General features: G+C 40.5%; 1 protein-coding gene across 3 annotated transcripts in view; it reads right to left on the bottom strand.

Annotated features, from left to right (window-relative positions):
- Positions 1-12,736, bottom strand: part of esyt2b (extended synaptotagmin-like protein 2b) — a 76,518-nt gene that overhangs the window by 40,055 nt on the left and 23,727 nt on the right. For all 3 annotated transcript variants that reach the window (XM_038297936.1, XM_038297937.1, XM_038297938.1), the window contains exon 6: positions 7,053-7,142. In XM_038297936.1, coding sequence (XP_038153864.1) covers positions 7,053-7,142 — 90 coding nt within the window. The remainder of the gene's footprint in view (positions 1-7,052; positions 7,143-12,736) is intronic.

The following is a 12,736-nucleotide window of genomic DNA, read 5'->3' as shown; positions in this document are numbered from 1 at the left end:
AAATTCCAGCCAAACCCATTTACACAGTAACAGATTAAAACCTTTAGATAAATCAAACATTACCGCCACATATCTGACTCAATAACCATTAAAACAACTATTTTCATTCATTTCAGACGGAACTAATCACAGAGTTGTATTATATTAAACTGAACTTCCAATTTTCACCACTGTTCTGCGCCAAGTAACCTTTCCTCTGATCACGGCTTGCTTGGTCTCGCAATGAATCCTGGGATATCCAAGAATACCGAGGATACATCCGACCCGTCCTTCAAATTGGGCAAAAAGAAGGACGCATTTTAAGGCCGCATAACGAGGACTCTTGGAATCCGACCAGACCTCGGCGCCGCGCTATGACGTAATCGGCCTTCGAATCCGGTCTTCTAAGGATGCGTCCTAGGTTTTCGAACAGAGCAATTATGTAGTTTTGTTGCATTTGGCGAGTAGCAAGTGTTCATTTTGGACCCTGTTTGCGTGTCTTAAGATCATGTTGTAATGACCAAATCTTAAAAAATTAACAGGTGTAGAAAATTCAAAGTTAAAAGTTTACCACGTGCAAAGCAATTCCAATAGTTTCCTAATCTGAAACTCAACTGCGGCTGCAGTTTTTTTTAGTAGTTCTGAAAGTCAGATGCAAACTGACATGCTAAGGTACCATTGATCCTACGAATTAGGCATTGGTACAAAGGCAGACAATGGAGAGGGATATGAAAGCATGTGAACATATTTGGACCATCAAAAAATAACATATATTCAATATTAAAAACATATACACTCATTTTATTAGGTACCCCATGCTAGTTACGGGTTGGACCCCCTTTTGCCTTCAGAACTGCCTCAATTCTTCGTGGCATAGATTCAACAAGGTGCTGGAAGCATTCCTCAGGGAGTTTGGTCCATATTGACATGATGGCATCACACAGTTGCCGCAGATTTGTCGGCTGCACATCCATGATGCGAATCTCCCATTCCACCACATCCCAAAGATGCTCTATTGGATTGAGATCTGGTGACTGTGGAGGCCATTTGAGTACAGTGAACTCATTGTCATGTTCAAGAAACCAGTCTGAGATGATTCCAGCTTTATGACATGGCGCATTATCCTGCTGAAAGTAGCCATCAGAAGTTGGGTACATTTTGGTCATAAAGGGATGGACATGGTCAGCAACAATACTCAGGTAGGCTGTGGCGTTGCAACGATGCTCAGTTGGTACCAAGGGGCCCAAAGAGTGCCAAGAAAATATTCCCCACAACATGACACCACCACCACCAGCCTGAACCGTTGATACAAGGCAGGATGGATCCATGCTTTCATGTTGTAGACGCCAAATTCTGACCCTACCATCCGAATGTCGCAGCAGAAATCGAGACTCATCAGACCAGGCAACGTTTTTCCAATCTTCTATTGTCCAATTTCGATGAGCTTGTGCAAATTGTAGCCTCAGTTTCCTGTTCTTAGCTGAAAGGAGTGGCACCCGGTGTGGTCTTCTGCTGCTGTAGCCCATCTGCCTCAAAGTTCGACGTACTGTGCGTTCAGAGATGCTCTTCTGCCCACCTTGGTTGTAACGGGTGGTTATTTGAGTCACTGTTGCCCTTCTATCAGCTCGAACCAGTCTGGCCATTCTCCTCTGACCTCTGGCATCAACAAGGCATTTCCGCCCACAGAACTGCCGCTCACTGGATGTTTTTTCTTTTTCGGACCATTCTCTGTAAACCCTAGAGATGGTTGTGCGTGAAAATCCCAGTAGATCAGCAGTTTCTGAAATACTCAGACCAGCCCTTCTGGCACCAACAATCATGCCACGTTCAAAGTCACTCAAATCACCTTTCTTCCCCATACTGATGCTCAGTTTGAACTGCAGGAGATTGTCTTGACCATGTCTACATGCCTAAATGCACTGAGTTGCCGCCATGTGATTGGCTGCTTAGAAATTAAGTGTTAACGAGCAGTTGGACAGGTGTACCTAATAAAGTGGCCGGTGAGTGTATTTATATGCGATACAACATTATATAAATTATATTAGTAATTTTGCTGCACACTTTACTGCAACAGGACAGGGAAATGACTAAAACTCGATATTTTGGCATATAAAAAAAATACAATGTAAAAGAGACTGCAGACGCGGGTTGATTCGACAAAGTACGAAACACAGTTATATTTTTTCTTATTCTTATGTTTCATTTTTTTTTCATACTTCAGTTATTTTCATAAATTTATTTTTTACTTTTGTTAATACCATGTGGAGATAGGCTACCTTTTTAAAGTGCTATCAACATGGCTTTGAACCTCATCTTCCTCTCAAACTGCATGTGGAAAATACAGTGTGCTCATTTTAACAGGAGAAACCGATTTCTAGACCACCCACAACAGGCCAATTTGTTGCCAATACTAAAAAGAAATTACATGGGCAATTTAATGCCCCTTATTTATAATCTTTTAGGCCCTATGTGTATACACTTTATGCACTCATGTTTTCAATGGTAAAATATTTCAGTTTAAATGTTTTTCGAATAATCTTCTTCCATAATCTAATTCAATCTAGACCTCCTGTGCGGTTTAGCTTTAAAGTTTCAAATGTCTTCTGCAAAAGAAAAAAATCATAGCTTTTTATTAGATACTTCTGGAAAACCTTCCATCCTACTAGTGGCTCTAAAAGTAATGCTATTTGAGCATTAAACACCTCAGAGCAGCTTAACCACCGATCAAATAGACCCGAGGTTAAACCCTTATCTTATATTTTGTGGCTTTGAGTTGTTTGTGCAGGTTAAAGCATCTCATGACCAAAGTTTAATCTTTAAAGTAGCTTTGGTATTAATCAGGAAATCATGATCTATAACCTTAAAGTGTTTTCTTCACGAACGCAGAAATTACTCAAAACGCTCAGAAGATGTTCAACAAACAAAGAGAACATTCAATCTACACAAGCACCCTAATTAACTAATAATTTAATAATCATGTTTAATAAACACAACAGTCCCTTAAGCATGGCACTCTGTTTCAGCGTCTATAAAAACAAAATGCTTGTTTATTAGAGCAGCAGCAATTAAATCTAACTGCAGAATGTGGTGCATCTTCTATTTACACCACAGTGAGTCACAAGTATTGTGATCACACACACAGTTCAGACTGGGCCAAGACCTCACAGGGTCTGGAAATGTCTAATTAATGACTGAATAACCAGGCTTGCTGAAAAGAAAATAACATTAATTTGTAGGTCTAGGAGTTCTCAAATGCTTAAGATTTAACCTTGTATTCCCAGTATACCGATTTAGCATTTCGTTTCCTCTTTATAGTTTTAAACTAAGGGTGTTATGCTACTATTTGTTTACCTATGGGACTACATTTTAATTTATTGCCTGAAGCAGCTTCATCTATCAGCCTCCTATTGAGGAGCAATAGCTCCACTTAAACCCTGTACGTCAGTTATAGAAATCTGTTAAAGTAGGTCTAGCTTGAGCTGCAGCTATTTAAAGTCCTCCTAAAGCTCCACGGAGTCAAAGCGTTTGCTATAAATCGGTCAAACAATTTTAAGCATTGCAGTGAAAGCTAACCAGAGGTGTTGAACTGTGAGCTCAATGGAGCGCATGCACTGGAAAATACCAACAAGGTGGCAGCATATGGTGCCAGATGACTATATCAGAGACTGGCTGTTAGTATTTGAAACAAAGGTAGGAAAATAACTGAAATCAAGCAGCAAATTAAAACAATAACACGTAATCCATCCACATAAAGAAGCAATTAATTCTTTAATGTCTGAGATTTTCAATGATGCACCGACACAAACTGGTGTTTTATTGTAATGTATTTGTGAAGTAGACAGAAAATTGTGTGGCTTAAAAAGAATTTACAGATGCAAAATCTGAAAAATGTCAAGGCTTTTTGCATTTAGCCTTCAATAGTTAAAATCAAGTTCTCACTGGAAATACAACTGCAGTGCTTTTGTGGTGCCATCATTCTTTTGTGGTATGAATACATTTGTGGTATGAATACATTTTAGTCGATTCTTCTTGTCAAATTAGCACAAGCTCAATCAGACCGTATGGACAGCTACTATAAACATGTTCATGTTTACTTCATGATAAATGTTATGTCTTGATAGATCACATGTATTAAAGTTGCATCTATTTGTTAATTTCTTGTTGTTATCCTACTGGATCCATTCTTCCTCATATCTTGTATATCTGCATTAAGTATTCATCCCCAGGTTGGCTCTTTTGCCCCTTTTATCCTTCACACCAAAACGCATGACAGGTAATGTCTTATACGTCTTTGGAGTATAAGTGGAGTTGCTTTCTAGGTACTGTTGAAGAAAACAATGTCTACAATATAATCCTGCCTCATCAAGTTTTACCACATAAATAATGTTAAGGGTGATTTCAATAAACAGCCTACTGCATGTAGGCCAAGAGTATGGTAAGGTGTCAACTAAATAGAGTGCCCATTTGTAATGATTTTCTGGTTCCTCTACAGTTTTTGCTCCAAACCACTTCTTTCTAAAATGTATTTAAAGAATGGAAAAAAGAGAGGAGGAGGGGGTCTGTGAATGAGAGATTGTGCAACGCCGCTCATGTTTACGTGAAGGAACAGATATGCTCCCCAGAGGTGGAGCAACTCGCGGTGAGCATGAGATCATACTATCTTCCATTAGTTTGAGAATGTAATCGTACTCAGTGTTTACAGAGGACCACCAGCAGGGCTGCAGACAGTGACACCAATTTAGCAGACAAGTTAAACAGGTTTTTCACCCGGTTTAACTCCCCTCACACCAGCCCCCTTCCTGTCCTCAACTCTTAACACGTCTCAAACCCCCAGCCTTAGCTACATCTAAGACCTGAGCCTCAGCCTGGGGGTGGTCCCCACTCTCTGGAAGACCTCCTGTGTCGTACCAGCGACCCACACAGCACAACAAGGAACCGGCCCACTTTAGACCGGTCACCCTGACCTCCCACCTGATGAAGACCATGGAGCGCCTCATCCTACCTCACCTGCGCACCATGGTGGCCCCACCATGGACTCGCTGCAGTTTGCTTACTGACCTCACAGTGTAGGATGCCATCATCTACCTGCTGCAACGGGCGCTCATTCACCTGGAGACCACCGGGAGCACAGTGAGTCATGTTCTTTGACTTTTCCAGCACTTTCAACACCATCAGACCAGAGCTGATAAGGGGGAAGCTGGAGGACGCTGGAGTGGACAAACATCTTGCTGCCTGGACCATCAACTACCCCACCTACAACATCAATACCAGTTCTCCAATGAATCGGCCATTGTAGGCTGTGTTTCTGAGGGGAACGAGTATCGGATAACCAAATAGAGTATTGATAGGTCATCATGAATTTTGTGGACTGGTGTGAGAAGAACCACCTGTGTCTTAATATCAGTAAGACCAAGAAGATAGCGATTGACTTCAGGAGAATTCAACATATATCTTGGTAATATATTTGTCTATTGTTTCGTCTTTAACCCCGCCCTGGCAGGATATAGAAACTGTGGAGAGCTTCAAATACCTAGGTGTTAAAGTCAATAATAAACTGGACTGGACTCATAACACTGACATCGAGTTCCTGTACAATAACTTATTTCTCTATATTTGACACCCAGTGCAATAATTATATATATATATAAATTCCCATCTATATGAATACTCATGTTAATAGCCTGTGCAATAATCATGTATAATAATGTATAAAAAATAAGAGACTTTATACTGTATATTAGAGCTGGGCGATATGGCGATATATATCGTGAGGACGATAGAAACATGTCTATCGTGACCTTTCTCCTCTATTTTTTCTATCGTGATAAACTTTTTTATTTTATCTTAACTTTTTTTAGCCAAGATTCTATACTGTTCACTGTCATGGCCGCAAATTGCATAACTGGTGTTCTTGGTTTGAGGTTGGGATTCTCATATTAGGAAACAAGATGATGGGTAAAAAATAGGCAATGAAAGATTTTTTTCAACCCTGTCCATCTGACGGACTATGAAAACATAAAATGCAACATCAGTTGTGGCATATCGTGATATATATCGTTATCGTGATATAAAATAATCCATATCGTGATATAGTTTTTTTTCCATATCGCCCAGCCCTACTGTATATACCCCATGCACCTTTACTCTTTTTGGCACCTTCATCTTTCAATAGGTTTAAAACAGTACTTTACTTTGATACTCAGCAATTGTTTACACAACTTGTTATGACCCCCTCCACATGCTTCACCTCCTGGTGTGTACCTTGGTTTCCATGCTATTTGTTCACTGATATTCTCTGAGCCAATCACAGAGGAAAAGGTGAAACAGTTTCAGGAATGCTTCAGACAACTGATCATATTGGTCTATGTAAGGTATTAACACTAAAGGGAGCTGAATACAGATTTTACTTTTTAAAATTCTCCCACTTTGTGTTGGTGTATCACATAAAATACCTTTGAATTGGTATAGAAAGGGTGTTTAAGTCAAAATGGTATGAAGCTATTATCTATTAGCTAGTATCTGCTATTATCTGTCATTATTTATCCCGTATTATAACCCCACTACTACTGTATATATATCATCCATATCCTACCTTTCCTGTATAATCTGTTTATAGGTTTTATATATATTCTTTTTATAGCCTCTTACAATTACTATCTATATATATATATGTATATAAATATATACCATTTATAGTCCATACATACATAGTCTCTGTGCACGTGTAAATAAATATTTATTTCCTGTATAGCACTTCCAGATAGATGCAAACTACATTTTGTTGCCCTGTACTTGAGGCAGTGTAATGACAATAAAGTTGAATCCTATTCTAATTTTATTCTAAGCAGGGCGGTGATGGCAGTCTTTAACACCTTTGATCATGCGTCACAAATGCAATAAATATCATACTGAATAATTTGTACAAGAATGACTACAGAACACATTTTGAAGATATCCGATACAATTTTTCAAGCAAATAATGTAATTCAAAACCTTCTAAATGAATCAATTTATTCAGACAGTTGAGTTATAATAACGTCCAGCATTAGAGCATCACAGGGATTTGCACTTACTGGCTTCTTAAGGAAAAACAAAGACAGTCCTCCAACGAGAGGCACGTCCCCCAGCAAGGGCTCCATCACTACCCTTAGCACGCCATGGATCTATGGAAACACAGGACAGAACAACAGTAAGACATCCAGACATGCAAACGGGAGGCTTAGTAAAGCTAGAGCTTGGCATTCCTCAGCGGTTGAGCAGCCGGAGCTGGAACACATGACAGGCTGGGAACTTGATCGCTGCCTGGCTTTGCACCTTCCAGCTTTGCTTTCCACATTTGCTGTGTCATTTTTATTCAAATTATTAGGACTATATGTTTTTTTGTTTTTGTTTTCTTTTACTTTTTTTTTTTTGGGGGGGGGGGGGGGGGGGTTAAAACCTGCTGAAAAAGTAATATAAAAGAGCAGTTCATTTCTTTCATTATTTCTTCTTTTTTATATTCATAATACTCAGAGCGAGACAATATGTGCACCTAAACCGAGACTTTACAGTATTTCGTTCAGTCGGCAACATAAAATAAAGCTATTTAAAAGATATGAAGTACAGATAAATAAGCATAATATGAGTGGGCAAAATTATCTCACCTTTGATGTGTAACTAACAGTTCCTTTTACATCCCTATTATGGAGGTTTTATGGTCACAATGGGTTTTCATCAGAGATTCAGGCAAACTTTTTTAATAGAGCAGTATAACAACAGAAAAAGTGATCTTCACTAACATAGGGTAATTGATATTTCTTTTTTTTTTCAATGGCTCCATTTAGAAAACTAAGAGGACTTAAAATCAATACAGCATTAGATTTATTAGAGGATTAAAAGATAATCTGCATAAAAGGCTAATTACACACAATCAATGACCAACAGGATTTAATCCAAACCCTCCTGAAACAAACAGTGACTTAAAGTATGAATTGTTCATAATGACTGTAGGGGGATATGCTCTATGCAGGTCTGCATGAGCTAAATAACAGGCATAGGGTGCAATTAATGTTACCCGGGGGAAGATATAAAAACCCTTGGAGGAATATTGCAGATCTCTCCTTCCGCCTAATGTTCCTCAACAGCTAAACCCAGAGCCACTGAATCAAATGATCAGCACATAGAAATGCAGAGAAAATGGTTTTAGTAACATTATCTTAATAATGTTAGTTCTATATAAGATGCTACAACCTTTACCTTTACTTTGCTGTTAGAAAAATGCACATCCGCCCAACACTTTCCTTGAGGCTGCTGATCATTGGGTAATTATCAAAACCTTTGAAAAATCCCACACATTGATCAAAATTGGGGTTATAACTTAGTTGAAATATTGGTCCGTGGTGGACTCTGGGGCAGATCAAAGGAGAGGAATGCTCACCGGTACTGCTCTGATGAAGAGAGAATAGTCTAGATGTTTTTATGGAAAGTTACATGCTATGTTTACCTCTGGGGGAACACCATACACAGTAGGATATTGGGCCAAGACAATCCATCTTGTTGGATTTCCCTGATTTGAGATCAGAGGAGTCATTATGTTCCACAAAATAGAGCAAATTAATCCTAACACACAAGTAGGATTATTTCCTCGATAGCAGAACCTCTCCAAAAGAGAACATCAGAGCCGAATTTAGCTCAAATATCTTGCTGTGTAAATCCCCCTTTACATTTTTATCTTTATTTCAGGGTTATCCAGCTTTGTAGCTCAAGGAGTAAGTGGAGAAAAACTTTGACTTAGAAATTATTGGTAAAATTTTAGAAATTCAGGTCTATAATAATTTCACGTGTTCCCATTTAAATTGCTAAACTAACACAGGCTATTTGCAGGGCCATATTATCTTGATCTCTCTAGCCTCTGGTGAAACTGTTTTTAGAGTTCTTTGGTGTTTCTGATTACCTGATCCTGACCTGTTCTGCTTTTCAACAACTGAACCTGTCTGTTCCTGTTCTGATCTGTTTGCCCGACCTCGCTTGGGACTCCTGCATGTTCTCCAGGACTGCAGCATCTAGGACACTGTGGGCAGCACCCACCACATCTTGTTGGCAGCCCACCGGCTGGATCCTACATTGTTCTCTGGCAATGGACTGAACTTGTAAACCAGGTTAGTGACTCACATGGATAATTATCCTCTGTCAGATTATCATGACCACTAACCTTTGTTTCTCTCCTGCAGAGTGTACTGGCTAAGGTGTGGGCAGTGCTATCCAAACATTGAATAAAAAGTTTCACTATTGTCTGATGGGTCACTGATATGTCTGCATTTTGCTGGGGCGGGCGAACATCCTTGGACTCACTGTCAGAATCTGAGCCGCTTCCTACCTTGTCATCCTCATCAGTCTCTCCATGTCCGCCCAAAACACTATCATCAATAATTTGAAGCATTTCTAAAGCCTATTTTGGTGTTTGATGTTTTTTGAAAGCCATTTTTCTGTATTAGCCAAAGAGTTCTAGGTAGAATTTTGGTTTCTAGGCAACGGCATTATTTTTGACGTTTTAATTTTATCGAAAAAAACTACATGACAATGAAGGAAATATAGAAACAAGAAAACTCAGTTAACATGAACAACATATGATTAATGTAAATAAAGTTCTATCCCTTTAAAATCTTAAAACCTTCAAAATGACGGTTTTGGGAGTTCTAGGCCATTTCTCAATAGGGGGTTTTCAGTGACGTCACTGGCCAGCTCCCGGTCCGCCATCTTGGGTGGCATATTATCGTATATTAAATATATCATGTTGCGAAAGGATAAGTACGCCAGCACGCTAGAGCCACCAGATCATGGAACATATCTGAGGAAATGTTCCGTGATCGACCATATGGAGCCCTATGCCCTCCACGGTGCCTTGTTTAGCACTAATCCAGATGATTGGCCAAATGTAGAGCACGGTGACATAGTTCATTACCCGGTGTTCAGTGAAAACCCTCTGCACACTCTTGAGGAAATGAGAGCGTACAAGGGTCTAGAGGCTCACAACCAGTTCACATCTGGTTGGGTACGAGATGTCGAAGTGATGTACATGAAGGAAATCGCCATCATACGTGGACGGGTGAGTTTTAATAAGATGGTAAAAATGTAAAGAATCCGAAGCAGGGCTCGTTATGCTAGGTGGCTAACGGCCGGCGGTGCGCGAACAGTTCCAAAGCTACAAGTCCTTGGAGTCTCATGTGCAGTTTACGAATGGATGGGTTCAGGAGCTGCAGCTCATAAAGCCAGCAAACAGTGCTAACCGTTAGTGCTAACAACCACTCAGGCATGTAATGTACTTTTAACTAGCTGCTATGTGTTTCAAAGGTTTGGTTAGTAACGTTAGCTGCCAAACCTCCCTAAACCCTCCGGGTTTCTCACATATTTGAGCCTTTTCCCGCTGGTTGAAATCAAGTTAAGGTGAAATTAATCAAATTAAAACACGGCTGAGAGAGGGAGTCCAGTACGCGGTAGTCATAGGCAGTAGTCTGAGTAGCGGCGGCGGAGGCAGTCAACATTGCGGCCACGGAAAGTAATACGTCATGACGCCCAAGCCCTATTATTAATATATTCTTACATGTTTTAAATGCTTGACAGTTAATTTAGAGTTTGGGTCATAATGCTGAGCCATTTGCATCAATTACTGCACGAGTATAACATAGAGGCTTTTATTTTGTAGGGTCACTGGAGTCTTATTTTGAAAGTCTAGCAGGGTTGTGTGTTGAGAAAATTACCTGTGACAAAGTGAGCACTGCAGACTCTGGCGTGTTCCAGCTTAACACCGTCCAAATTGGACCTGGATATCCGTGTCAGCCATAGGTGACGGCGTTGTTCAGATAGCTGTTTTGTTTTTTCACATTGATTCACGATTACGGCTGGTATGCGATAGAAAGAGCATTGATCTCCACCTCCACGGGCCGTACAACCAACAATTACACACGATTTCACCATTTTTCACTGTCAATACTGCCTAAGGCTGCCACCCAATATGGCGGACGCGCTGAGTAGTCACATGAGCGTGACGTCACCTGAAAACCCCCTATTCACAAAAATGTGAGTACAGACTTGTGTCCTTGCCAAGTATGTTCTTGAGAAGAACACAGGAAAGTATGGACTTTGGGAGAATGGGGACACGCAGTATAAAGCTGGGTCAATTGGAACAGAAGTGTACTCGTGAAGTCACCACATGCCCGGCTCGAACAGAGCTGCATTTCACCTCCTGTTATTAATAGTCTCTAGATAATAATAAATTCCTACTTTTTTCATTTTAGTGGCGGAATGATAATTAACAAATCAATGAACATTTTCCAGAATAAAACAAAAAAATTGCCATCAAAAGCAGCGGTACTTCACACACGGCTATGCTGTGATGGGCTGCTGATGAGGGGCTGAGGTTAGCCCTGGCTGCCGTTACCCTCGGAGGTCCCCTGGTTGCTGCAGTCCTCTTGACTTCTGATTTTTTTTTTCTTTTTAATTACGCATTAAATCGGTAAAAGGGCCATATAGTGACACTTTAAAGTATAATATTCTCACATCAAATGATCTTAAAATGTACTTTTACTGAACAACAGCAACAGAAAATAGAACTTTTAACTTAATACCCTGAGCTCTGTGAGCGCTCCATTGAAAGCTGCTGCTGCCGAGGTGCATGCTGGGTAAGCTGTCAATCTCAAGAACAGACAAGTCTGTTCTGATGCATACGAGAAAATACGAGGTGAGAACAACATCCTTTGTCCGTTCTCGGTCTGCTGTTCTTGTGAATTGCAACAGTACTACATCCTCCTTCTCACAAATAAAGCCTTAAATGGCCAAGCTCCATCAGAGATATGATTGTTCCTTATGTCCTTACCAGAGCACTTCGTTCTCAATCTGCAGGTTTGCAAGTGGTTCCTAGAATTTTTAAAAGTAGAATGGGAGGCAGATCTTTTAGTTAGGCTCCTCTCCTGGGGAACCAACAACCAGTTTTAAAAATAGACACCCTATCTATTTTTAAGACTAGGCTTAAAACTTTCCTTTTTGATAAAGCTTATAGCTAGAGTGGCACAGGTTATCCTGAGCCATCTCTATTGTTTTGCTGCTATAGGCTTAGGCTTCTGGAGGACATAGGGACCCCCATTTCATCATTCTGCTTCATTCCATTTCTACTCTCCCACTCTGCAGAACCTGTTCAAGTCATCTCTATGTCAAGTATTTGTTCTACCCAGCCACTGAAGCAGGTGAGTCCAATCTTCACCGTGAATTAACCTGTGCAGATTGGACTCACCTGGTTAATTGGCTGGGTAGAGTAAATACATGACATGGAGATGACTTGTTGACTCCACATTGCCCATGTCTGGTTCAACCTCCAACGTTATGCTCTCTCAGCTTTTTCTCATAATAGCTTCGCCTCGTCTGTTCCTGTTTCGCTGTGACACCATCCTGGAGAGAAATATCAGCTGTGCTGCTGCCATCAACACCTTTATTTATAGATGTTCGAGATTTGCCTGTTTTCTAGTGTTGTCCTGTTTCTCTGACTGTGGCTCGCTGGATGTGCTCTCTTCATCCTCTGACATGGGAGCTGGCTCAGAGCTTGTCTGTCTGGCTGTGTGTTTCCTGGATAGGGCCGCCTTTTTACGGTTGTTTTTTGTGTCTCTGCTTCTGTCTCCTTGAACCCCAGTCGGCCTCAGCAGATGGCCGCTCACACTGAGCCTGGTTCTGCTGGAGGTTTCTTCCTGTCAAAAGGGAGTTTTTCCTCTCGACTGTCACTACAAGAATG

The sequence above is a fragment of the Cyprinodon tularosa genome, unplaced genomic scaffold, assembly GCF_016077235.1.
Source record: "Cyprinodon tularosa strain WSP-4 unplaced genomic scaffold, ASM1607723v1 ctg4, whole genome shotgun sequence".
In the NCBI taxonomy this organism is placed as follows: Eukaryota; Metazoa; Chordata; class Actinopteri; order Cyprinodontiformes; family Cyprinodontidae; genus Cyprinodon; species Cyprinodon tularosa.
Note: the sequence above shows the minus strand (reverse complement) of the source record. Positions and strands in the feature narration are given on the sequence as shown.